The sequence below is a fragment of the Odocoileus virginianus genome, chromosome 33 (assembly GCF_023699985.2).
Source record: "Odocoileus virginianus isolate 20LAN1187 ecotype Illinois chromosome 33, Ovbor_1.2, whole genome shotgun sequence".
NCBI lineage: Eukaryota > Metazoa > Chordata > Mammalia > Artiodactyla > Cervidae > Odocoileus > Odocoileus virginianus.
This window is the reverse complement of record NC_069706.1, coordinates 16420087-16448066: the sequence shown is the minus strand read 5'-3', so window position 1 is coordinate 16448066 and position 27980 is coordinate 16420087. Positions and strand designations below refer to the sequence as shown.

The 27980-nt window shown below is 42.2% G+C and overlaps 1 protein-coding gene and 1 pseudogene across 2 annotated transcripts; one reads left to right on the top strand and one right to left on the bottom strand.

The window, feature by feature from the left end:
• Positions 1-162: 162 nt before the first annotated feature.
• On the top strand, positions 163-26638 carry GDE1 (glycerophosphodiester phosphodiesterase 1). Of its 2 annotated transcripts, none has more exons than XM_020910927.2 (6): positions 163-578; positions 17419-17594; positions 19082-19187; positions 22273-22365; positions 24557-24768; positions 26006-26638. In XM_020910927.2, exons 1-6 carry the CDS (start codon positions 318-320, stop codon positions 26151-26153), a joined length of 996 nt encoding a protein of 331 aa, XP_020766586.1. In that variant the 5' UTR covers positions 163-317; the 3' UTR covers positions 26154-26638. The 2 variants fall into 2 exon arrangements, with proteins under 2 accessions (XP_020766586.1, XP_020766587.1); XM_020910928.2 differs by having other exon boundaries at positions 495-578; positions 17423-17594.
• On the bottom strand, positions 9092-10589 carry LOC110148765 (coronin-2A pseudogene; annotated as a pseudogene).
• Positions 26639-27980: the final 1342 nt, after the last annotated feature.

Sequence of the window (27980 nt, the reverse complement as noted above, 5' to 3'; positions counted from 1 at the left end):
TAGTGTTTGAAAGCCTTGATAAAAGTCCGGACTGCAGATTAACCCAAAGCCACTTTGGAATGCCAGCCGGGAGCCTGAGCCCGCCTCCGTTGCCTTGGCAGCGGCTCCGCCCCGAGCTCTGGAGATCCTCGGCCCTGATTGGCTGGGCCTCGGACTCCTTCTCCGGAAGTAGCGGCTGCCGCCATTGTGCGGCGCTGGTCCCCTCAAAGGGTGCTGGCTGCAGCCAGCGTTTTGGGCTCTCGTCCTAGCTTCTCGGTGTCCTGTCCTGGGAGCCCGGCGGGTCCGGGCCTCCCATCCGTGCCGGTGCGGGCGCCGGCATGTGGCTGTGGGAGGATCAGGGGGGCCTCATGGGCCCCTTCTCCTTCCTGCTGCTGGTGCTGCTGCTGCTGACGCGCAGTCCCTTCAATGCCTGCCTCTTCACTGGCAGCCTCTACCTCCTGTTGCGCCTCTTCAGCTTTGAGCCGGTGCCCTCCCGCAGGGCTATGCAGGTGCTCAAGCCCCGGGACCGCGTTTCCGCCATCGCCCACCGCGGAGGCAGCCACGACGCTCCCGAGAACACGCTGGCGGCCATTCGGCAGGTGAGTCCCGCACCCCTCCCGCCCCTGTGCCCCTCTTGGGAGCTTGGACTTTTGCCTGCCTTTCCAAAGGTTCCCCAGCCTTTTCATGATGGCCTTGCCATTCCCCGTTCGTCCACAAAGAATACACTGAAGTGACCATCAATCCGTCTGAATTCCGGAAAATCTCCTGACTTCCAAGTATTTATGGAACACTGCAAATACCTGTGTATTTGCTATATGCCCGGTACTGAGGATAGTCATGACCAAGACAGAAGGGGTCCCTGCTTTCACAGAGCTTGTCGTTGGAGTAGGGGAGACAGGCCTTAAACAAGTAAGTACATAAGTGAGGTACTTTTAAGAGAGCAATGAGTGCAATGAAGAAGTAGGCTAACGCAATAAGGAATGACTAGAGGAAGAAGTCATGCTACTGTAGACAGAAATCCTGTTGGAAAGTGACCTTTGAACTGAAACTGTAATTATGAAGAGCCACCCATTAGTCTAGGGGGAGAGTGCTCCAGGAAATGGAAACAGCAAGTGCAAAGGTTCTGAGGTGGGAATGATGTTGGGATCCTTAGGTAACAGAATAGTATATGGCCTGACTTCAAGGGGCTAAACAAAGGTTGGTGTGTGAATGAAGCAGGAAATCTGGCCTGGTTAAGGAGAGTCTTGGTCAGTGGTTAGCTTACATATTCTAAGTGGATCACTTTCACAGGGGCTGTCTTTATTTGCCCTCCAAAGTATCCAGATCCTCTCCTTATTAGGATCCCCATGGTCAGACAACCCTGGCCGCAGGACTCCTGATGATTTCTGCCTCCCCTTTTCACAAGGCTCTCTTGGCAGTCTCCAGACTTCATCATAATGATAGCTTGCTTAGTAAGAGAGCTTTCCAGTTGTCTGGGCACTGTTGCATCTGTGAAAATATATCTGATCCTCTCATTTCTCTGAAACACTTTAACGTTGAGTCGGTAGGAATACTGGCTCAAACACACACAGCTCTTTCTCAAATTCAGCGTTTGATTCTGTGAGCTCAACTTCTCTGTACACCGGTGCCAAGTCAAATCTCAGAGACAGAGTTTTGGGTGAAGTAGAAAAAGATAGCTTTATTGCTTTGCCAAGGAAAGGGGGCCACACTGGGCTAATGCCCTCAAAACCATGTGTCCCCACTCGGGAAGACAACGAGTTTTATAGTAATTGTTCAAAGAGGGCATGATCAGCTCATGGACATTCTTCTGATGGGTTGGTGGTGAGCTAAGTGGGAGTCAACATCTTCAACCTTCAGGTCCAACTGGTCTGGGATCTACATGCTTCTGGGCAGCATACCATCGTTAATCATAAATTCTCCCACCTGGAGGGAGTTTTAGTACCTGTAAAATAACTCAAAGATATTGCTGTGTTTATCTGTTGATAGGGAAACAGGACCTTGCCCCAAGACTGCTCTTGACTGTTTCTCCCTGGTCTCACATCCACTCCCTTCCCTGATTAACAACTGCTTGACTCTGCCCTTTGGAACTCAGGGAAGGTCATGGAGACTGGCTGAAAGCTATTTCCTATAATACAAAAAGTGAGGGGACACAGATAAGTCTTTGTGCCCACGAGCTTTGCAGGGCCCTGCGCGGTATCACCTTCTGATTCTAAGCCCCAGTGCTCTTTGTTGTAGATTAGAATATTCATGTTCCAGGATGTTGAGGTCAGGTTGGACTTACCTCTCTTTGTCCAGCTAGGGGACAGACAGTTTTGTGTGGTGAGCAAGTTACTTAAGTGCTCTGTGTCCCAGTCAGAGTCACGGGTAGGATGTAGCAAGCATAGCATACCTTGCCTCACTCTGATCCTAGCTCTGACCTTAGTTTCCTCATTGGTAAAGTGGGACTAATGTTAATATCCGCCTAATCAGTTGTGATTCAGTAAAGTAGTCTACATAAAGTGCTCGGCCCAAGATAAGACTTCCACAAATGTTAGCTCTTTGGGCCAAGAATCTAAAGACAAAGTAAAGGTAAAAAGTTTTAAGTCTGAAGAACGAAGAGGGTCAGAAGGCAGTTTTAATTTGGTGAAGGGCATCTAACTTTATAAACCAAGTTATGTCTTTTATGCTTCTTTCCCTTTAGTTCTTTGTGACAGAAGGGAGACAGAGCAGCTCTTCTAGCATTCTGCTTAAAAATAATTCTAAAAACATGAGGAACAAAATAACAATAAAAAAACAAGCAAAAAAAAAAAAAAGGACAGACTTTTGGGAGAAGGTGGATGATTTGAGAAAATAGCATTGCAACATATACATTGCCATATGTGAAATAAAAAGCCAGTGGGAAGTTGATGTATGATGCAGGGAACCCAAAGCCAGAGCTCTAACAACCTGGAAGGATGAGGTGGGGAGTGAGGTGGGAGGGGCGTTCAGCAGGGAGGGGACACGTGTGTACCTGTGGCCAGTTCATGCTGATGTATGGCAAAATCCATCACAATATTGTAAAGTAATTATTCTCCAATTGAAATCAGTTTTAAAAATAAGACTAAAGATAGTGAAGAATGTATTTCTCATTCTAAACAAACTGAAAGGTTGGATGAAGAAACATAACAGGAGATAAAATTGTCATGAAAAGGAATAATTACTATTAAAAAAAACATTAATTGTTACTGGCTTTCATTTCAACTTACCTTTATGTAAGTTGCCTTAAAGTATGTTTTTGTTCAGTCTCCAAGTCATAGCTGACTCTTCACAACCCCATGGACTATAGCACACCAGGCTTCCCTGTCCCTCACTATCTCCCGGAGTTTGCCCAAGTTCATGTCCATGCCTTAAAGTATAACTCAGTGTTAGTTGAGCACAGACGGTATTCGTAAGTATTTACCAATGGATGTCGTGGTTTGGCCAGGATGTCAACTAAATAGAAACCATATTAAATGTGGAGATATGTGTATGCAAAATACACATACATGGATAGAGTGTCATATCCTGTTACGTCGCAAGGGAATTATAGCTAAATTCCATTCATACTTTATGTGTTTAGGTTGAACATGTCTTTATGTAATTATGATTCAATAACATCCTTCCAAGCTGATTCCTGGTTTTAAGAGGAAATGAGGTGTCATTTAGCTCGAGGTCATTGTCAGTGAACTGTTTAGCCGCGACAGAATTTAGCTGCAGAAGACATCCCTCTGGACTTCAAAAAGAAGCATGTAGTTTATTCCCTTCAGAGTTTGTTTTTTGCTCCCTGTGCTTGTTTGCAGCTCATAATTTATATTGAACATTCCATTATGTAAAAATTAATGGAAGACATTTTGACAGTGGTAGAATTTCTGGTAGGTTATAGAATAGCTCGAGAAGGAGAAACTTGAGAGAGGTGAGATGAATGCATTCCAGAAAGATTCACAATTACAACCAGTGACTGAAGCATGAAATTAAACCTGCAGTTCACTCTCCACAGAGGGACCAGACTGCAGCTTTAAAGGTATAATTCAGATTAAATCCTGCCAATTTTGAAAACCCTCCAGTTGTTTTTCTATTGCACTTAGGTAAAATCAAAATAACTTTCTATTTGGGACCTTTCTCAAAGCCCCTGCTCTCTTTGGTTAAACTACCTTGGGTGTTTGTTAATGATGCTTTTAGCTTCATGCAATAGAAAATCTAACTTCAAATATTTCAAACAATAAGCGGACTTTGTTCCACAAGGGGTACGTCTGGGAGAGGTAACTTCTCGGATGGTTTATTCAGCTGTGCGATTTGTGACTGTGGAGGACTCGGTTTCTAGCTCTGTCTGCTCTGCCACCTGTAGCATATTTGTACTATATTGCCAGCCCTCATTGTATTGATAGTTGCCAGGTGACCATTGCAACCCCAGGCCTCATATTCTTATGTATCAGCATCTGACCTCAAGAAAAGACTCCACTCCCTCTTCCAGAAGTCTTTCCAGAAGTCAGTCACTCCCTGTCAGTCTTTCTGTCTCCCGCATGCATGCACACACCCAAGGAGGGATTGGTAATAGTCCGCTTAGGGCACAGGAGAAAACTGAACACAGGCAAAGGAGCTCTCCACCAGCAGGGAAGAAGAAAAGGGATAGATCCCTGTGGGCAGTTGGTACTTTGTGGCGTCTGTATCACACTGGCTATTTCTTTTACTTAGAAAACTTTTCTCCTGGATCTTTGTATTGTTGACTCCCTTTTATCACTAAAGTCTCAGCTCAGATGTCATATTCTTTTTTTTCTTAATTTATCTATTTTTAATTGAAGGATAATTGCTTTACAATATTGTGTGAGTTTCTGCCATGCATCAACGTGAATCAGCCGTAGGTGCACACATGTCCCCTCCCTGTTGAACATCCCTTCCACCTCCCATCCCATCCCACCCCTCTAGGTTGTCACACAGCCCTGGTTGGCATTCCCTAAGTCATATAGCAAATTCCCGCCGGCTAAATTCCCGCCGGCTATCTATTTTACATATGGTAGTATATATATTTCCATGCTACTCTCTCCATTCATCCCACCCTCTTCCTTCCCCCCAGCACCCAGAGTATCCGTAAGTCCCTTCTCTATGTCTGCGTCTCCATTGCTGCCCATAGGTTCATCTGTACCATTTTTCTAGTTTCCACATACATGTATTAATATATGATATTTGCTTTTCTCTTTCTGACTTGGTTTGAGGTGGGAACCCTCAACTGGAATACCAACCCCCATCGAGAATAACAACTTTCTGCCTTCTGCCTGTTATCTTGCTTAAACAGCTTTTGCTCACCACCTCTGCTTCTGTAATCTTGCTTGCCCATTGCTTCTGCCTGGGGCGGAGCCCGGGGTTGGGGAGAGCAGGGTGGGTGGGGGTGTCTGGAGGTGACTCCGCTGAGCCCGCACTGGTGCTGAATAAACCCTGCTGTTCTGCATCTCCAAGTGCTGCTCGTCTCTTTCCACCACCACAGTTTCTATAACAGATTCATCCTGTAAAATAGGCTTTAGGTTCATCCATCTCATTAGCACTGACTGAGATCATTCCTTTTATGCCTGAGTAGTAGTCCGTTGTATATATCTACCACAGCTGCTTTATCCATTCATCTGTCAGTGGACATCTAGGTTGCTTCTGTGTCCTAGTACTCCTAGTAAATAGTACTGCAGTGAACTTTGGGGTATCTGTGTTTTTTTTTTCAGTTATGGTTTTCTCAGGGTATAGGCCCAGTAGTGGGATTATTGGGTCATATAGTAGCTTTATTCCTAGTTTTTTATGGAATCTCCATACTGTCTTCCATTTTGGCTGTATCAGTTTACATTTCCCACCAATAGTGCAAGAGAGTTCCCTTATCTCCACACCCCCTCCAGCATTTATTGTTTGTAGATTTTTTTGATAATGGCCTTCCCTGAAGGGAGGTGATATCTCATTGTACTTTTGATTTGCATTTATCTAATAATGAGTGATGTTCAGCATCTTTTCATGTGTTTAATTGCCAGCAGTACGTCTTCTCTGGAGAAATGTCTGTTTAGGTCCTTTGCCCATCTTTGATTGGGTTGTTTGTTTTTCTGGTATTGAGTTGCATGAGCTGCTTGTCTATTTTGGAAATTAATCCTTTGTCAGTTGTTTCATTTGCTATTATTTTTTTCTCATTCTGAGGATTGTCTTTTCACCTTGTTTATAGTTCCCTTTGCTGTGTAAAGCTTTTAAGTTTAACTAGGTCCCACCTGTTTATTTTTGTTATTTCCATTACTGTAGAAGGTGGGTCATAGAAGATACTGCTGTTATTTATGTCATGGGATGTTTTGCCTGTGAGTTTTATGGTTTCTGATCATACCTTTAGGTCTTTAATCCATTTTGATTTATCTAGTTTCATTCTTTTGCATGTGGCTGTCTGGTTTTCCCAGCACCACTTACTGAAGAGACTGTCTCTGCCCCATTGCATGTTCTCGCCTCGTTTCTCAAAGATAAGATGTCTGTAGGTGTGTGGGTTTACCTCTGGGCTTTCTGTCTTGTTCTCAGATACCATATTCTTAAACAGGCCTTCCCTGATTGCCTTGTCTCCTACCTGCCTTAACTTTCACATTACCCTTCATTTTCTCTCTTTTTTTTTTTTCATTTATTTTTATTAGTTGGAGGCTAATTACTTTACAATATTGTAGTGGTTTTTGCCATACATTGACATGAATCAGCCATGGATTTACATGTGTTCCCCATCCCGATCCCCCCTCCCACCTCCCTCTCGACCCGATCCCTTTGGCTCTTCCCAGTGCACCAGGTCCGAGCACTTGTCTCATGCATCCAACCTGGGCTGGTGATCTGTTTCACCCTAGATAATATACATGTTTTGATGCTGTTCTCTTGAAACATCCCACCCTTGCCTTCTCCCACAGAGTCCACAAGTCTGTTCTATACATCTGTGTCTCTTTTTCTGTTTTGCATATATACCCTCCATTTTCTTTTTCAAACTTTCATCACTACCATTGTATATGTAACATGTTCATAATCTCTTTCTCCCCACTAAAATGTAAAATCCATGTTCCTTTTCTTCATTGCTTACCAGTCTCTTCACTACTTAGAACAGTGACTGACACATAGCAGGCACTCGATAAATATTGATGTTTGTTGGAAGAATTGTGGTGTACAAGTAGCCCATCAGAAAAGATAATCATCACTGTCAGCCATCAGAAAAATGCAAATCAAAACCACAGTGAAATACTACTTCACGCACCCTTTGTTGTTCAGTCGCCAAGTCGTGTCCAACTCTTTGTGACCCTATGGACTGCAGCACACCAGGCTTCTCTGTCCCTCACCATCTGGAGTTTGCCTAAGTTGATGGCCATTGAATCGGTGATGCCATCCAAGCATCTCATCCTCTGTTGCCCTTTTTTCCTTCTGCCTTCGATCTTTGCCAGCATCAGGGTCTTTTTCAGTGAGTCAGCTGTTTGCATCCAATGACCAAAATACTGGAGTTTCAGCTTCAGTATCTCCTTCAGTGAGTATTCAGGGTTGATTTCCTTTAAGATCAACTGGTTTGATCTCCTTGCTGTCCAAGGGACTCTCAAGTGTCTTCTCCAACACCACAGTCTGAAAGCATCAGTTCTTCGGTGCTCTGCTTTCTTTATGACCCAGCTCTCGCATCCGTACATGACTACTGGAAAGACCATAGCCTTGACTATACGAACCTTTGTTGGCAAAGTGATATCTTTGCTTTTTAACACACTGTCTGGGTCTGTCATAGCTTTCTTGCCAAGAAGCAATCGTATTCTAACTTCCTGTCTGCAGTCACCATCCGCAGTGATTTTAGAGCTCAAGAAGAGGAAATGTGTCACTGATTCCACCTTTTCCCCTTCTATTTGTCATGAAGTGATGGGACCAGATGCCATGATCTTAGTTTTTTTAATACTGAGTTTTAAGCCGGATTTTTCACTCTCCCCTTTGACTTTCATCAAGAAGCTCTTTAGTTCCTCTTCGCTTTCTGCCATTAGGGTGGTGTCATCTGCATATCCAAGGTTATTGATATTTCTCCCAGCAATCTTGGTTCCAGCTTGTGCTTCATCCAGCCCAGCATTTCTCATGATGTGCTCTGCATATAAGTTAAATAAGCAGGGTGACAATATACAGCCTTGACGTACTGCTTTTCCTATTTGGAACCAGTCTGTTGTTCCATGTCCAGTTCTAACTGTTGCTTCCTGACCTGCATACCGATTTCTCAGGGCGCAGGTAAGGTGGTCTGGTATTCCCGTCTCTTCAAGAATTTTCCAGTTTGTTGTGATCCACATAGTCAAAGGCGTGAGTGTAGTCAGTAAAGCAGAAGTAGATGTGTTTTTGGAATTCCCTTGCTTTTTCTATGACCCAGCGGATGTCGGCAACTTGATCTCTGGTTCCTCTGCGTTTTCTAAATCCAGGGTGTATATCTGGAAGTCCTCTGTTCACATATTGCTGAAGCCCAGCTTGAAGGATTTTGAGCATAATCTTGCTAACATGTGAAATGAGTGCAATTGTAGGGTAATTTGAACATTCTTTGGCATTGCCTTTCTTTGGAATTGTATTGAAAACTGACCTTTTCCAGTCCTGTGGCCACTACTGGGTTTTCCAAATTTGCTGACATATTGAGTGCAGCACTTTAATAGCATCATCTTTTAGGATTTTTTATTATTTGCTTTGCAAACTTCTAATTTTTAGTAGCAGAATTATGTATTCCATAGAAGCCAATATTACAAAACAACCCTCCTGGCTTAACCTTCCCCACCCCGCCTTGCTATGAACCACAGCTTGAAAACCAGAGGCAGCTTCACCTCCTAGGTCCTTCCAGCTCTAACTTTCTACAGTATTGTTTTCCTTGAGAAATTATCCTGGACCATTCAAAACAAGTCAGCCGAAGGCAAGGTATCATCTAAAAAGAGTCAGTTCAGACACCATTGTTTCAAGAAGGCAAATGGAAAGTCAGCAGCAGATCCCACTGGAATCTTTCAGTGACCAAGAGTTTCATTTCTAGTAAAAAAAAAAAAATAGAAACAGTGGGTGTTCTCAGAGGACCTGTGGTTTGGTTCTGGACCTCCCCCTGGAGCCGATTGCTGTCCCTGAGGGTGAGGAGGGCAGAGGACTCTGCTCAGAGCCTCTGTGAGCTCATCCACAAGTGTCTGATCTCCAGTTCCAGCTGTTCAGCCTGGACCTTGTCCTGCGTCACCAGAGCCTTTGGGTCTCGTCTTGAAGCCAGTAGAACGTCTGCAGCAGCTCGTTCTCTGCCTTTGGTGGGGGGCATTCGAAGATGTCAGAGCTATCTGTGAGCCAGGTTTTCTTCTCCAGTCTGTGTTCTGCCACCCACCTTGGCGCCTTCTCCTCTAGCAGGGAGAATGGCCTCCGGCCATCCTCTGCAACCAGCCTTTCTGCCTGGTTGAAGAGACGAGGTGGGAACCGTGGGGACGGAGAGGGGTCTCTTTGAGGGCAGAGGCTGCAGGCTCCGTGGCTTGGCACCTGGGCTGTCAGAGAGGGCTGGGCACTGGCCATGGGCAGGTAGATATCCTCTTGGTAGGATCCTGACTGCTGGGGTACAATCATGGATCCGGGGGCGATGAGGCTTTTGGTTGTGATCAGCTTGTAGAAACGGAAGATCTCTCAGAAGGACACATCAGGACCTCTCTTTGGCATGACCTCGACCCCCTGCTGTGGATTATAGGAGCGGTGTTCCAACGGGTAGTTCAGGCGTGGTTTGTTGGCACTGATCTCATAGTAGTGGATGTTCCTGTCTCCCTTCCCCACCACGGAGAGCATGTTGGTGTCTGCATCGTGGAAGGGAAGCAGCACGCCCGAGGGGCCGTCGAGGTCCACCTCTGTGACAGACACAGAGAGGCAGTCCTAGTCCCCTAGGGCCATCTGCCGGTTGCTCCCTCGGGATGTGCCTGTGGGCAGCAGCTTCTGCAGGTTCCCCAGAAACAGTGCTTTGTTGGCCCGGTGCCTTTCTATTGGCTTCCTGAAGGATGGCCCCTGCTCGGGAGTCCAGAACCCGAATCTTGCAGTCTTTACAGGCACTGGCCAGCAGGCTGCTGTTAGTGTTGAAGGACATGGAGAGGATCACGTCTTGGTGACAGTTAATTGTCTTCACGGGGCTCATGATTACAGACTCCTTTGAATCCAGGTTCCAGATCATCACCCTGTAGTCGTAGCCGGAGCTGAAGAGGATGTTGGCAGCGCCACTCCACCAGGCCCACTCTGCGGGCGTGGCCCACCAGCTCCTTCCTGAAGGCTGTGAGGTTCTTGGTCAGCAGCTACTTGGGGATGTCCCAGATTTTAATCATGGCATCTTCAGAGCAGGAGGCAAGCTCGCAATCATTGAAACGGTTCCATCTGACATCTAAGACATTCCCTCTGTGCCCGCAGACCTTCAGGTAGTGGGGGTCCAGCTTTCCCGTCCGGTGCAAGGGGATGACGAGGAACGCACCCTCACCGGTACACTCAGTCACGACTGCAATGAAGTGGGGGTTCACAGCACAGAAATGCTTGTCTGGGACGCTGTGGGTGATGGGCACAGGGTTGTAGCAGTTCTTGCTGGCTGGTTTGCCAAAGATGTGGCGGAACTTGGAGCTCCGGTACTGGGGGTGCCATGACATCTTAAAGTTGCTCAGTGCTGCGCAGGTGCTGCTCCCATCTTTTAGGATTTAAATAGCTCTGCTGGAATCCCATCACCTCCACTAGCTTTATTGGCAGCAGTGCTTCCTCGGGCCCATTTGACTTCATGTTCCAGGATGTCTGGCTCTGGGTGAGTGACCACACCATCGTGGTTATCTGGGTCATTCGATCTTTTTTGTATAGTTCTGTGTATTCTTTCCATTTCTTCTTGATCTCTTCTGCTTCTATTAGGTCTTTACTCTGTCCTTTATTGTGCCCATCTTTGGATGAAACATTCCTTTGATTTTTCCAGTTTTCTTGAAGAAATCTCTGGTCTTTCCCCTTCTGTTGTTTTCCTGTATTTCTTTGCATTGTTCTTGGAAGAATGCCTTCTTGTCTCTCCTTGCAGTTTTCTGGAACTCTGCATTCAGTTGGGTGTACCTTTCCCTGTCATACCCACTAGGACAGGTATAAGCAAAAAGACAAGAAGTATTGACAAGATTGTGGAGATATTGAAACCTTCATACACTGATGATGGGAAGCTAGTCTGGCAGTTCCTCAAAAGGTTAAGCATAGAATTACCATATGAACCAGCAGTTCCACTCCTAGGTATATATTCAAAGGAATTGAAAACATGCACCATGTAAAAATGTGCATCGTACAAGAATGTTCCCAAAAAAAGAATGTTCACAGTATTGTTCATAATAGCAAAAAAATGGAAACAACAGAAATGTCCATCCGCTGATGAAAGGGTAAATAAAATGTGCTATATCCACACTGGAATATTATTTAGCAGGGAAAAGGAATAAAGTCCTCATATATGCATAACATGAATGAACCTTGAAAACAGTATGCTAAGTAAAAGAACCTAGTCACACAAGATTGCCTATTATGTAATTCTGTTTTTAGAAAACGTCTAGAATAGGCAAAGCCACAGAGAGAGAAACAGATTAGTAGTTGCCAGGGGCTAGGAGGGTCAGAGAGGGAAGTAGGGACTGACTGCTAATGGGTATGGGATTTTTTTAGGGGGGGTGATGAAGAAGTTTGGAAATTCATTGTGATGATTGCACAATTGCAAATGTGCTTTAAAAAAATTGAATTGTATACTTCAAATGGATTAATTCTGTGGTATGTGAATAGTATCTCAAAAGCCATATGAATATAATGACTTTGGAACTTCCCTGACAGTCCAGTGGTTAAGACTCCAGGCTTCCAACGCAAGAGATTGGAGAACTAAGCTCCCACAAGCCGCATAGCATGGTCAATAAATAGATACAATGACTTTATTAAACCAGATACTTTAAAATCAGTTTTGTCGAAGTATAATTTACATACAATTAAAGGTATATTTCGGTATACACTTTGATGAGTTTTGATAAACATATACCTGGCTAGCCACCACTTCATTTCCGTCACCCTAGAATGTTCGTATGTGTTCTCTTTGGAGTCACCCTCTACTCCTGCCTCTGCCCTTAGGCAACATTGATCTGATTTCTATTACTCTGCTGTGCTATACTATTCTATTACTAATTGTTATTGCTAAAATACAAGAATTTGTATTATATGGTTATTTATCTGTTACTATACTACACTGTCCTATTCTCCCACCATTATTATTTTTTGTGTGGTACCCAAATAAAGATGGCCGTAATGAATAAAAGTACAATTGAACCTAATTACTAGCCTCAAAGAATGAGGTTAACATTTGTGTTACAGTGAGAGAGCTGCACTGTGAATACTGGAAATGTGATCTTGTTTTATGTTATAAAATATATAACCAGTGTTGATTTACCAGTGCATAATTAATATTTTTAACTTAGAAAAGGTACACTTTTACTCTTATAAAAAGATGTACCTTTAATTAGTGTAGATGTAAGCATTACATCTTAAATAATGACTTTCGCTAAGGCATAAGTGTTTTTCTAGTAATAATAGCTTATATTGAGTGTTGTCTCTGAGCCAGGCACCAAGCTTGGTTATTTACATGCATTATTTCTAAATTCTCACAACAACTCTTAAGATCCTTAGAAAAACATCATCATAAAAATGAGTCCAGAGTAATATAAGTAATTAGATGACATAGCCAGTTAGTGTTGGGATTGGAATTTTTAGAGTGGGAAATCTTAGTAATATATGTGAAAATCAACGTTTGAAGCTTAACACGAAATAGTTATTTATCTTTACTAGTGAGGTTAAGAAAGGATTTAAGTAAAATAGACAAATCCCCACCTATAAAGGACATAATAAATTTGACTGTACTACAGTTAAAGTCATTAAAAAGAGCATAATAACAATAGTTAATATTTATTGAATGTCTACTATGCACTACTGCAGTGTCGTATATTTTTATTGATACTTAAGTATGTAGTAAATATATAAAGACCTATAAGGGATTGATATGGAAATAATGCACATCCACATGGCAGTTACCTTTGGAGAAGAAAAGGGTAGGGATTTGGCTGTATCTAGCTGTATCTGTAGTGTGATAGTAAGATCATGTGGTTAAGAGTGTAGCCTCAGGACTTCACTGGTAGTCCAGTGGTTAAGACTCCATGCTCCCAATTCAAGGGGCTCAGGTTCGACCCTTGGTCAGGAAACTAGATCCCACATGCCTCACAGCTAAGAGTTAACATTGCCACAGTGAAGATGAAGATTCCACGTGTCGCACCTAAGACCTGGTGGAGTCAAATAAATAAATATTTTTTTAAAAGAAAGAAAGTGCAGCCTGTACCACATCCTTGTTTGTGTAATGCAGAACAAGTTTCTTAATCTCTGTCAGTTTTCCTCATCTGAAAATGAGCCTGTTAATCAGTTCAGTCACTCAGTCATGTCCAACTCTTTGCAACCCCACGGATTGCAGCATGCCAGACTTCCTTGTCCATCAGCAATTCCCAGAGCTTGCGCAAACTCATGTCGACCAAGTCGGTGATGCTCTCCAACCATCTAATCCTCTGTTGTCCCCTTCTCCTCCTGCCTTCAGTCTTTCCCAGCATCAGAGTCTTTTCCAGTGAGTCAGTTCTTTGCATCAGGTGGCTAAAGTATTGGAGTTTCAGCTTCAGCATCAATTCTTCCAGTGAATATTCAGGGTTGATCTCCTTTAGGATGGACTGGGTGGATCTCCTTGCAGTCCAAGGGACTCTCAAGAGTCTTTTCCAACACCGCAGCTCAAAAGCATCACTTCTTCAGCGCTTAGCTTTCTTAATGGTCCAACTCTCATATCCATACATGACTACTGGAAAAAACATAGCTTTGACTATACAGACTTTTGTCAGCATAATAATGTCTCTGCTTTTTAATATGCTGTCTATGTTCGTCATAGCTTTTCTACCAAGGAGCAAGCATCTTTTAATTTCATGGCTGCAGTCACCATCTGCAGTGATTTTGAAGCCCAAGAAAATAAAGTCTGTCACTGTTTCCACTGTGTCCCCATCTATTTGCCATGAAGTGATGGGACTGGATGCCATGATCTTAATTTCTTGAATGTTGAGTTTTAAGCCAGCTTTTTCACTCTGCTCTTTCACTTTCATGAAGAGGTTCTTTAGTTCCTCTTCAGTTAACGCTGTAAGGGTGGTGTCGTCTGCATATCTGCTACTGCTGCTAAGTCACTTCAGTCGTGTCCGACTCTGTTCGACCCCTTAGATGGCAGCCCACCAGGCTCCCCCGTCCCTGGGACTCTCTAGGCAAGAATACTGGAGTGGGTTGCCATTTCCTTCTCCAGTGCACAAAAGTGAAAAATGAAAGTGAAGTCACTCAGTTGTGTCCTACCCTTAGCGACCCCATGAACTGCAGCCTACCAGGCTCCTCCGTCCATGGGATTTTCCAGGCAAGAGTACTAGAGTGGGGTGCCATTGCCTTCTCTGCTGCATATCTGAGGTTATTGATATTTCTCCCGGCAGTCTTGATTCCTGTTTGTTCTTCATCCAACCCAGCACTGCACATGATATACTCTGTGTATAAATTAAATAACATATTAATAGTACCTCCTAAAGGGTTGTGATGATCAAATGAGTTAATATATTAAAAACAGTTAGAATAGTGACTGAAAATAATACATATTATTGTTTTAGGGCAGCAAGAGGTTGAAGCAAATATGGCAAAATGTTAATATCCAGTAAGTCTTTTTTGCTTAATTAAAAATTATTTCTTGTTTTTGCATAATTACAAAAATTTATTTTAACTTTAAGGTCTTTTATCATAATGAACATTTCATATCTTCATTGTCTCAAAGAAGCTAAGGAAGCAAATGTCGGACATGTGTCTCAAAGGAGCGTGGCCCTCAAACTTTATGTTCATGTTCTATTTTTAGATAAATCCTTCTGTGCCTTATTGGGCTTACCAGCTTGTTGGCCAACAGCCAGTGCTGCTCACATTAACAAATGTAGTGTCTCCTTGAGGCAGGCTTGGTGTTTCTGCTCTAGAGGATGGAGTTAAACCAACAGAAACCTGACTCATCCAGTTATTGCAGTAGCCGACTAATCAACAAACGCAGAGGGATCATCAGAAAGTCTATACCAGAGAGTGTGGGTAAACAGTGAAATTTGACTAAGTATTTGTAAGCCATTAATGGCCCATATAGTTAAAGCAACCAGAGAAAACAAATTCCAAAAGTCTCTCCATTTGCCAGTCTTGAGTATGAGAAAAGTGGGGAAGTCAAAGTTTTTATGGAATTACTTACATTGATGTTTTTAACCTTGTGCTGTGCCGTACTAAATCATTTAGTCATGTCCGACTCTGTGACCCTATGGACTGTAGCCTGCCAGGCTTCTCTGTCCTTGAGAGCCTTTAGCCAAGAATACTGGAATGGGTTGCCATGCCTTCCTACAGGGGATCTTCCTGACCCAGAGAACTGGTCTTTTAAGTCTCCTGCCTTGGCAGGCAGGTTCTTTACCACTAGCACCACCTAACCTTACTTGTATTGAAGTAAGGTTCAGTTCAGTTGAGTCACTCAGCCGTGTCCGACTCTTTGCGACCCCATGAATCGCAGCACACCAGGCCTCCCTGTCCATAACCAACTCCCGGAGTTTACTCAAACTCATGTCCATCAAGTCAGTGATGCCATCCAGCCATCTCATCCTCTGTCGTCCCCTTCTCCTGCCCCCAATCCCTCCCAGCATCAGGGTCTTTCCCAATGAGTCAACTCTTCGCATGAGGTGGCCAGAGTATTGGAGTTTCAGCTTCAGCATCAGTCCTTCCAATGAACACCCAGGACTGAGCTCCTTTAGGAGGGTCTGGTTGGATCTCCTTGCAGTCCAAGGGACTCTCAAGAGTCTTCTCCAACACCACAGTTCAAAAGCATCAATTCTTTGGCGCTCAGCTTTCTTCACAGTCCAACTCTCACATCCATACATGACCACTGGAAAAACCATAGCTTTGACTAGATGGACCTTTGTTGGCAAAGTAATGTCTCTGCTTTTTAATATGCTATCTAGGTTGGTCATTACTTTCCCTCCAAGGAATAATCGTCTTTTAATTTCATGGCTGCAGTCACCATCTGCAGTGATTTTGGAGCCCCCCCAAAAATGAAGTCTGGGACTGTTTTCACTGTTTCCCCATCTATTTGCCACGAAGTGATGGGAGCAGATGCCATGATCTTAGTTTTTTTAATACTGAGTTTTAAGCCGGATTTTTCACTCTCCCCTTTGACTTTCATCAAGAAGCTCTTTAGTTCCTCTTCGCTTTCTGCCATTAGGGTGGTGTCATCTGCATATCCAAGGTTATTGATATTTCTCCCAGCAATCTTGGTTCCAGCTGTGCTTCTTCCAGCCCAGCGTTTCTCATGATGTACTCTGCATATAAGTTAAATAAGCAGGGTGAAAATATACAGCCTTGACATACTCCTTTTCCTATTTGGAACCAGTCTGTTCCATGTCCAGTTCTGTTTCTTCCTGACCTGCATATAGATTTCTCAAGAGGCAGGTCAGTTGGTCTGGTATTCCCATCTCTTTCAGAATTTTCCACAGTTTATTGTGATCCACACAGTCAAAGGCTTTGGCATAATCAATAAAGCAGAAATAGACATTTTTCTGGAACTCTCTTGCTTTTTCGATGATCCAGCGGATGTTGGCTGTTTGATCTCTGGTTCCTCTGTCTTTTCTAAAATCAGCCTGAGCATCTGGAAGTTCATGGTTCACGTATTGCTGAAGCCTGGCTTGGAGAATTTTGAGCATTACTTTACTAGCATGTGAAATGAGTGCAATTGTGCAGTAGTTTGAGTATTCTTTGGGATTGCCTTTCTGTGGGATTGGAATGAAAACTGACCTTTTCCAGTCCTGTGGCCACTGCTGAGTTTTCCAAATTTGCTTGCATATTGAGTGCAGCACTTTCACTGCATCATCTTTTAGGATATGAAATAGCTCAACTGGAATTCCATCACCTCCACTAGCTTTATTCGTAGTGATGCTTTCTAAGGCCCACTTGACTTCACATTCCAGGATGTCTGGCTCTAGGTGAGTGATCACACCATCATGATTATCTGGGTCATGATGATCTTTTTTGTACAGTTCTTCTGTGTATTCTTGCCACGTCTTAATATCTTCTGCTTCTGTTAGGTCCATACCATTTCTGTCCTTTATCGAGCCCATCTTTGCATGAAATATTCCCTTGGTATCTCTGATTTTCTTGAAGAGATCTCTAGTCTTTCCCATTCTGTTGTTTTCCTTTAACATCCATGAAAGAAAGAAACAGGTTTGGTTGCTATTTGGTATAGGAAGGGAAGAGAATCAGTAAAAGAAACAGTCTGCTCAGCCAGCCCTGATGGTCATCTTGAGTGCTTAGATTGCAAACTGACATCTGTGGCCAGTTGACAGTAAAATCATCGGTGTTTTTGTTAAGGCAGCTAAGAATGGAGCAGCAGGCGTGGAACTCGACCTGGAGTTTACTTCTGACGGGATTCCTGTCTTAATGCACGACAACACAGTAGATAGGACGACTGATGGCACCGGTCGGTTGTGTGATTTGACATTTGAACAAATTAGGAAGCTTAATGCTGCAGCAAATCACAGATTAAGGTAAGTGGTGTGTTGTCGCCTAAACGCATCTTTCACCTTCTAATTCTGCTCCAGGAGAGTTGTTCTGTTCTGTTTTGTTTTTTACTGTATACAGGTTTCCCAGGTAACAAGCACATGCCAGGGACAACAGAAATAAGATGTTTTTCATCTTTTCCCACTGAGGCCAGATTTGATTCAGAATTATTCTCAAGACAGTACTCTAACGTGGCAATTAACTTGTACTGTCATAAATTTGTATATATGTGTGTGTGTGTGTGTATGTATGTATGTCAGAGCTAGTTCTGTAAGATGTTCCAGAAGAAAACAGTTCTATGATCAAATAAGATCAGACACTGTATACTTTAGATGTTTCCCTTAGGGATACATCTGTCAGTGTATCCCTGTCAATCAATTCTTACCTTTAATTTAGTGTTTCTCAAACGTGTATGACCACAGAACCCATGCCCATCCCACCATTAACAGCTATAAAAAACCTTGGTATTGGTATACTGGATAATATACTTTGTAATGTGACTATTTAAATTCCTTTCCTCTTGTCTTTGTAATACTGAAAAATGTGTTCTTGCTGTAATTCATGTTATATCAGTTCTCTGATCAATTTATTTGACCCAGTGATTAAGTTATAGTCCTCCCCACAAGATGACTTGGACTTTCTTTTCCTTGGAACTGAAATAAAAAGTCAGCCAAAGGAAGTCATACTTTTTTTTTTTTTTGGAAGTCATACTTTAAAAAAGATATTGATAACATTTGAAAGTCCGAGTCAAGGCTGCTGAAATGGCTCTCTGCTAATTACAGTTACTTCATTGCTCTGCCAAAGGGGAGGGAAAGGCTGGTGTTCTTATTACAGTGATGTAGCTATTAAGATATAAAGTTCAAAGTCAACACTTAAAGCAAAATGCTTATATAAGTTATCTTTATCTTTTTTAAAACCAAGATCTTAATGCTGGAATAATGTGGTTGAATTAGTATACGTTACATCATGTAGACTGAAATTTCATTATGTGAGAAAAGCTGCTTTCTTGTGTGTCCGGCACTTAACTTTCCTTTTCTTTTTTAAAAATTTATGTATTAGAAAATTATTTTTTAAAGTTGCACTTAAATGTACAACAGTACAGTTAACAGATGTATATGTATTGCTAGGGATTTCTCCTACATAAGACTCTATTGGGGAAGTCCCAATCTTAAAATTAAGTCTCTGAGTTCTCCAAAGATAGCATATACTTTGCCTTTTAAAGTTACTCATTACAAATCCAGTGAATGCCTAAAAAGTAAATGATTTTTATTATTGCTGATCTTTGGCCTAGAATATCTTTAATTTGGTTTAAGAAGATATAGTAAATTGTCCTTGGACTTTGGGATGGTTGGAGAAAGGAAGTTGGTGAAAACACTCTTCCTTTGGTTGGGAGACATTTGTCAGATGTCTGTTTCATTTAATTTTTATCTTTTCTTTTTTCCTACATTGTTCTATTCCTTTCCCTCTCTTGTAGGAATGATTTCCCTAATGAAAAGATCCCTACCCTAAGAGAAGCCGTTGCAGAGTGCCTAAACCATAACCTCACAATCTTCTTTGATGTCAAAGGCCATGCATCTAAGGTACGGTTTATTCCATAGGCTTCTCTTTTGAAAATACCTCTTTATTTGCTAGGCTATTTCAAAATTAATTGTATATTTTCTTATTTATATTTTCTTCTTAAATTATTTTTACAAATTATATTTGCATAATGGAAGTTTACAAAGCAAAAATCCTCATCTTCAAGGAAGCAGTAAAGTATGGAATCTTGTAACCTTTTAAACTTTGATGGAACTGTTTAATTCCTAATATTCAACAACTAGCATGAAATAGAAGAGTCAGGTTTCTCTTACTTGGATAAAACATTCACGAAAGATATTAAATAAACAGTAAAGAGGCACTTCTTGAATAAACCACTCTAGTAACCTCATAAAAAGGACTTCAGAAGTTGAACACGAGACCGGTTGGATCTGCCTGATAAGAGTCTTAGGTAGAGAGCTGTGGACTGAATTTAAAGAAAGTTCCTGTATTTAAAGCTTCTGATAGCTAAGAGGATATTTACCTTCTACAAATATTTGCCCCTTTTGTATGATTTACGTCCCTTATGTATAGTTTTTTTTTCTTCTTTTTTTTAATGGGCTGTACTGAGTCTTCGTTACTGTGTACAGGCCTTCTCTAGTTGCAGTGAGCGGGAGCTGCCCTTCATTGCGATACTCGGACTTCTCACTGCAGTGCCTTCTCTTGTTGCAGAGCTCAGGTTCGAGGTGCACAGGTTTAGTTGCTCAGTAGCCTGTGGGATCTTCCTGGACCAGGGAAGATGGTGGACTATGTCCCCTGCATTGACAGGCAGTCTTAACCTCTGGACCACCAGACAAGTCCCCCTTACATATAGTTTTTTAACATATACTTTTATACATAAAAACACATTATTGCAATGGAAATCAATGGGAAAATACAGTTCATATTATGTTTGTTCTCTTAACTTTCCAAGTACAGATACATTTTTCTGTATTTATACAACTGGGGTATTTTCCCCCAGTCAGAATTATGATCATTGGAAGGACTGATGCTGAAGCTGAAACTCCAATACTTTGGCCACCTCATGCGAAGAGTTGACTCATTGGAAAAGACCCTGATGCTGGGAGGGATTGGGGGCAGGAGGAGAAGGAAACGACAGAGGATGAGATGGCTGGATGGCATCACCGACTTGATGGACATGAGTTTGAGTAAACTCCGGGAGTTGGTGATGGACAGGGAAGCCTGGCGTGCTGTGATCCATGAGGTCGCAAAGAGTCAGACACGACTGAGTGAGTGAACTGAACTGATGACCAGCTAGGGGCTTCCCAGGTGGCTCAGTGATAAAGAATCCACCTGCCAAAGCAGGAGACACAGGTTTGATCACTGGGTCAGGAAGATCCCCTGGAGAAGGAAATGGCAACCCACTCCATTATCCTTGCCTGTGAAATCCTGGAGAGTTCTAATGATACAAACTTTTATTAAAAATAAAAAGTGTTGAAAAAAATTTTTATTTAAAATTGAAAACAATTGTTAAAACCTGAAATATGAACCTCTAACTTAAGTACAATAAACTCCCATTTTTGAGCAAAGAGGAGAAGGGTGCTCTGGTTAATTTATTATTCTGGTAAACTGATGGTTCTCTATATCTAGCTTTTTCGGTCAGTCTGCATCAGAATCACCAGGAATACATATTGAAAATACAAATTCCTAGGCCACCCCATTCAGAGATTAAACCCTAAAAGTGGCTCAAGTCGTGGGCTCAAGGAATATGGTTTGTTTTTTGGAGGGGGGAGGGGGACATGTATTTTCAATAGGCACCTTAGGTTTTATTGATGATACGGCCCACGTTTGGAATCCCTGATAGGCCCTACGTTTCACCCACAATGTACTGACCTTCTTGCTTATTTTCTTAGAATAAGGAGGGGTGAGGGAGGAGGAGAAATTTTGTTTTTTAATCCGGGTATTGCTGTTTGAGCCTTCTGGTTGGGCATTCACAGATGGTTTGGGCAGCTTTGGAGCGAACATAGTGAGCTAGTCCACCAAGGTGGGAATATAAAGAAACAGGTGCCAGCGGCAAGTTGGAGATGCAGCATAGCAGCGAGCTCTCAGGCGCTGGAGGCCACGACTGGACTGTCACTGACGCAGTGTGGTACTGACCTTGACCAGGCTCGGCTTCCTTGTGGGCGAAGAGGGGGCAACATAAGGAATGACCGTGTGAGGTCATTGTGAGAATTCGATAAAGAATCTGGAGGAAACATCACACACAGTGTGTGTTGGTTGAAAATGACTTCAGCTTTCTAGCTCATACTTTGTGATATTAGTGAAGGGAAGCATGACATGAATAATTTCTTTCTTATTTTTTGTATTGCATTTCATTGCTTATATTTGGTTGTAGGTTAAATGTGATTTTCCAAAACTTAGGGGTACTTCAAGAATTATGATGTAACAACGTTACAGTCCAGTTAACATCTGGACACCTCTGTTGTTAGCTGCTACTGTTGTTCCATGGCCAGACCTCTTAATTCAATAAAGGTTACACAATGCCAGTATCTTAATTGTGTCATTTCTTTGCATTTAGTAGCTGAACTGCTACAAAATGAAACTTCTGCTCCTCCTGGGAAGAGTTGGGAGACTTCCAGCTCTCCCCAGTTTCTTCCCATCCCATTGCTTCCCCCTCCATGTTGGTGATGGGTGACATTTCCTCTCTCTCTGGACTGAGAAAATCTATCCTTTCTATTTCCCAGACTGGTTGACTCCTGCTTGAGCTAGGAAAGGCAAAGACTGATAGAGTTGTAGGGATAAAAGGACCTTTCCTAGTGGCTAAACTGGGATATAAGGAGAAGACTTTAAAATTTTGCTTGCAACCTCCACTGGCCTGTAGTCTGCCATATTTTTCCAAAGTATGACAGAAGGAGGTGAGCCTCTCAGCAAAATAGTAAAGCAGCAGTACCCCAGCTGCTTACTCATCTGCTGGTATGAGTTTAAAATGCATCCTAGTGGATAATGCAGCCTACCAATACTCCTTTGAACATCCCCATATATTAGTACACTTCTGATGTAGTTAATAGAGTTGTACTTAATAATACAGTAGTTACTGTCTGGGACTACATTTTAATAGATTTTAAATACATGAATCTCTCTGTTTTACAGGCTACTGATGCTCTAAAAAAAGTATATATGGAATTTCCTAAACTATACAATAATAGTATCGTCTGCTCTTTCTTGCCAGAAGTTATCTATAAGGTAAAATTCTGGGTTTTTGTTGTCTGTAATATTATGTTAGTTGGTGGTGATAATAGCAATGGACTAAATAAGCATAAGATAGATGCCTATTAAACTGAACTGAATCAATTAAAGAGACCCCTCTTTTAAATTAACAAAAGTTTGGGAAGGGGAGGGTACTTGGACCCCGTTTTAAAGTACCTTGATTCCTTTTTAGCTCCTCCTTTTATGTTTATAACTCATTCAGGTTACTTTGGTAAGCATTCTCAGAACAGAAAGAATTATATAATCTCTGCATCTTACTAAGTAACAGCAGAATAGACCTTTTTAAAAAATAAGTCTTACTTAGACAATTTTAAATATGCCTTAATTTGAAATATGTAGATAGTAGAGCAAGCCCTCCTAACTTTAACAATAATCCTTGTTTCATCCATAATCCCATTTATCTCCAGTGTTATTTGGAAGCAGATTCCAGACATTTCATCCATAAAAATTGCATTAAGTATCTTTAAAAAACATAATCACAATTATCATTATCCCATCTAAAACCATTAACAGGAAGTCCTTAAGACAATCAAATATCCAATGTATAAACTTTCATTTGTCTCACAAATACCATAGTTTTTGGTTTGGGTTTTTTTTTTTTTTTTTTTTTTTACAAATTATTCATTTGAATCAGGACCCAAATAAGAACTTCATGTTAGAATTTAAATCTTAAAACCTATAAATTTTGTCCCCCCCCCCACCTTGTGATATATTTATTGAAGAAACCAGACTGTTTTGTAAAGTTTATTTACCAAAGTCTGGATTTTGCTAATTATGCCATGATACAATTGAACACATTGTTTCTCTGTATATTTCCTATAGGTTGGTGGTGACAGCTATAAATCAGATTAGGTTTAATTATTCTTGGCAAGGTAATTTCTTAAATGAGGGTCTTTTTCCATCACGAGGTACATAATGTCTTTCTGACTTGTGTTGTCAGCAGCTGCTGTTGATGCCAGTGGCCAGTTGTGGCAATTTACTAGCAGTTGTAAAATATCAATATTTTAAGTTTGTCATTTATTCTTCATGTATTATCTAGATTAGGGGCTTCCCTGTTAGCTCAGCTGGTAAAGAATCTGCCTGCAATGCAGGAGACCCCAGTTCCCCCAAGATTCCCTGGAGAATGGATAGACTACCCACTCCAGTATTCATGGGCTTCCCTGGTGGTGCCTGCAATGCGGAAGACCTGGGTTCAATCCCTGGATTGTGAAGATCCCCTGGAGGAGGGCATGGTAACCCACTTCAGTATTCTTGCCTGGAGAATCCCCATGGACAGAGGAGCCTGGCGGGCTACATACAGTCCATGGGGTTGCAAAGAGTCAGACACGGCTGAGCAACTAAGCACATTAGCTAGGTAGAATTCTTCTGTAGAAAGGAACTCTCATCTATGATTTAATAGCAAATAAATGCTTAATTTTGCCTTTTGTTCACCAGTTTCCAAAACAATGAGTTGGTTCCTCAGCAATGGCCAACATAGCAAAATTTTACAGTAAGGGTGGAGCCTACTGAGAAATAAAGTGTCATTGAGATGAATAGTGTAATGGGGCTTTTGAATCAGCGTTTCCCAAACTTCCTTAACCACAGACCTTTAAAATGTGTGATACATTTTCCAGAGCAGCATAGAGCACAGATTGAAAGAATCCCATCTGCATCCCCATCTCTCCATTGCTTTGTCTTCATCCTGCCCCCACTTCTCTCTTCTCACTGCTCTCAGCCCATTTCCCCACCCCCACACCTTTTTTTAGCCATTTTCTCTAAAAAGGATCAAAAGCTAACCAGCCTATCTTGAAATGGTCATGGTTTCATCCTAATTGCATTCTAATTATCTCTAGCCATAATTTAAATCCATATCCAATTAAAAGTTACTCTTTGTGACTTTGTTAAAATTTGACCCTGAAATTATAATGTTCTCATTTTAAAGATAGGATTGCAGTTCTTTTAGGATTGTGGAGGAAGTGTTCTTGTTTATACTGTATATTTACATCTTTACACCTAACACGTTATTTTCTCAAAGGATGTATGCTAGAGTATTTAGTAGACATGGGGGCAGCATACCACCCGTGACCTCCTTGTTCAGAATGAGTACATTGGCTAAATCTAAAGAGCAAATGAGAGGTATTAGAGTCAAGATGTGATTATGGCTTTCTTTTTCCAAATTTCCTTTCAGATGAGACAAACAGATCAGAATGTAGTAACAGCTTTAATTCATAGACCTTGGAGCCTTAGCCGCACAGGAGATGGGAAACCACGCTTTGATACTTTCTGGAAACAGTCCATGTTTGTGGCATTGGACATTTTGCTCGATTGGAGTATGCATAATATCTTGTGGTACCTGTGTGGAGTTTCAGCTTTCCTCGCACAAAAGGATTTTATATCCCCGTAAGTTGGAAGATTTTATCTTCTCCTGACACATTTCCTGAATGTTCTTCTTGGAAAAGGAGGATTAACAGTGGACACCTGCATTGGTTCCCACCCACAGAGCCGGCCATGCCTTTATTAATTTAGAATGCCATTAGCTGCTTAGGTGGGAAGAGTTCAGGCCTCTTTCACTGTCTCCAAAAGATACTGATCAATTATTCTTGTTTTTTAGTGCATTTTAAAGAAATAGTGTCAAAATATGACTACAGAAACAGAGAAATTGTATTTCCTTGTGATTGGCTTCCTTTAAAAACCAACACAGGATCCAGGAAAGACGTCTTGTGGGCGCTGGCCTCATCTCTCCTAGCTTTCCTGCAGGCTCCACTCCATTGCTTCTGAGAAACTTTACATTCCCTAAACTGTTAGCATTCTCTGAATCTGTTTTGGCAATTTTATGGCTATGTATTTCAGGTGGTTATAGATTTTAAGTTTTATGTTATTTCAGGCATGCATGCATTCAGTTCAGTAGATATTTGGTGTATGCCTATGGTATTACAAGGTTCTGTATTAAGAAGCTGATGATGGCCATGGTGAAAAAAAGGAAGCTATGGCCTGCCCTCATGGAGTTTATGGTCAAGAGGAAGAGAGGGATGCTAATCAAAAAGCGATCCAATAAATATTAAGTTACAGCTAAGATAAATGCTATATAGGAGAGAAGAGTGCGTGTGTACTGTTTAATTTCTCCTAGTAAAGGAATCAGGGAAAACATCCCCACGGAAGTAACAACTAAACAACTAAGCTAAGATCTGAAGGGAATTGAGGGTAGGGGTCAAGATCCAAGTCAGAGGGGGAAACATGTACCAAAGTGTTGTAGCAAGAAAGAGCCTGTTTCTTGCAAGGAATTGCACGAGAAATCAGTTTGCACACAGAAAAGAATACAGCACAGAAAAGAAAAAGGGCATGTGGCGTAAGATGAGGCCAAAGAAACAGATGGGGCTAGGCCACTGCTTACAGCCTCCAGTAGGGGCACGTGGCAGCAAGGGATTGTTTCTAGGAGGCGGCTGAAGTGTTCAGAGCTGCGGCAGTGTGGGGGAGGCACTTGTGCTGGGCTTGGAACAGTCTGGCTGCAGTGCCGAGGCCGGTTAAGAGGCTCCTCCTGGGTTCTGTTCGTCCTCAGTGAGTGTCATACTCAGAGACCATTAGGGATTTCTGGGACAGCTGGCGTTATTCTAATGGTGGATTTTTCCTCTTTCTCCAGGGACTACGTGAAGAAGTGGTCAGCTAAAGGCATTCAGGTTGTTGCTTGGACTGTTAATACTTTTGATGAAAAAAGTTATTATGAATCTCATCTTGGTTCCAGCTATATCACTGACAGCATGTTGGAAGACTGCACACCTGAATTCTAGACTTCCCCTGCAGGGAGGAAACACAGTTACAGAAACTGTCTGTGGGCCTCACGCAGGGACATCAATAAGCCCAAGCCCTTGGGGGTCAGGTGGCTCACATAAGCAACAGTCAGTCGTAACTGGGTTTTCACCTGAACCAAAGCAAAACCCAGTGTAGCCACTATGCTCCATGGAACGCCTGAGTTCACAATTGATGCTCTTCAAAGTCTGGGCCTGCAAAAAGGCACAACACTCCTGCCCTGACTTAGGAGAGGCACACTTCAAGACCCAGTGAAGATAAGCACAGATTGTATTGTGTAATTTGGGGGTGCAGATGCAAATGCATGGGAAATGCATGATCACTCGGAGTAGACATTTTAAAACTTGACACACTTATGTGATTTACTTATTTAAGATGTTTGTATCTAGCTACATTATCAATGTACTGTAGACATCAAACTTGTGACCATACTAATAAAATCATTAAAAGGAGCACTAAGGGAAAACCGCGTACCAAGCATCATATTCTGACCTGGAAAATTTAGAGGAGCTGCTCTTGTCATTCCAGTGACCAGGGAGGCTGATGAGACATTGTTGTTCGGTTGCTGAGTCGTGTCAGACTCTTGCAACCCCATGGACTGTAGTCTGCCAGGCTCTTCTGTCCATGGGATTCTCCAGGCAAGAAGCCTGGAGTGGGTTGCCATTTCCTTCTCTAGGGAATCTTCCAAACCCAGGAGTCGAACCCAGGTCTCCTGCATTGCAGGCGGATTCTTTACTGCCTGAGCTCCAAGGGAAGCCAAATGATAGGGAAGAAAATGAAAATGGTAGGAAAGTCTTGACACCAGTCTGAGGGATTGTTGATGGCATCTAGAAATAAGGGCTTCAAACCACTAGGGGGCAGAGTTGTACCCTTTTAAGCTCCTCTACAACAGCTGTTCAGACAGAGCTGGAAGAAACTTCAGGAACATCTAGGCTTAGCCTCATTTTACAGATGAGAACAGTAAATTAAAATCTGTGGAAGGGAATGGTCCCAGAAATGTCAGCTGGTGACATAGAGCCTGATTTCATGATAAAATTTCTTGTTTACTATTTATGGGTAATTTTAGTGGTTTAATGTGCATTATTTTAATTAGCCTTCACAGAAATCTTAAGAGATATTAACCTCTTTTTACTGATAAGGAAATTGAGGCCCTGTGAAGTTAAAAAACTGAGGCACTTACCCAGGATCTCACATTCCTTGATGTAATTGCTATTTAAATCCAGGTCAGTCAGTTCAGAGAACCACTCACTCTGTCTACCTTTATAATGTAGAGCCCTTGATTCCCAGGCCTGCACTTTCCCACATGAGCTCCCAGGCATCACATTGTGAACTTAAGTAGCAATATTTAAAATGAAGTTGAGTAAAAATTGCAAAGTTCTATCTCTACCTCCCTCCCCCCACCCCCCGTTCAGCTCCATCAGCCTTGATCACAGGCCCACAGCTTTGTCATGACTTCCCTCCCGAATCCTAATGGGTTCCCAGCCTCACACATGCAGCAGCAAGACCATCAGCCCACACAGCTAGATGGTGGTGAGAAGCAGGCTGATTATTGCTATAGTTGGTGTTGACAGGAGGGCAATGAATCACACTTGGGAAGTTTACAAATGAATTTTCTTGAATTTTAAAATAACAAAGGTCCAATGACTGGAATATATCTAAGGTGCATGACCTGCATGCCACATGACTGGAGTGATAAGAGGAAGAAAAAGGGGCCAAAGAAGACATCTGTGGGCTGAATTTCCCCCTTTGGCCTACCTGCAGAGACTACACAGCAACTGACAGGGAAGGAATTAGCTTGGGGCAGTACA

Excerpts from the sequence above, each read along its gene's own strand:
- GDE1 (XM_020910927.2), top strand. The coding sequence starts at position 318 with ATGTGGCTGTGGGAGGATCAGGGGGGCCTCATGGGCCCCTTCTCCTTC. Across the intron at positions 579-17,418 it reads CGCTGGCGGCCATTCGGCAG|GCAGCTAAGAATGGAGCAGC; the intron begins GTGAGTCCCGCA and ends GTTTTTGTTAAG. Across the intron at positions 17,595-19,081 it reads GCAGCAAATCACAGATTAAG|GAATGATTTCCCTAATGAAA; the intron begins GTAAGTGGTGTG and ends CCTCTCTTGTAG.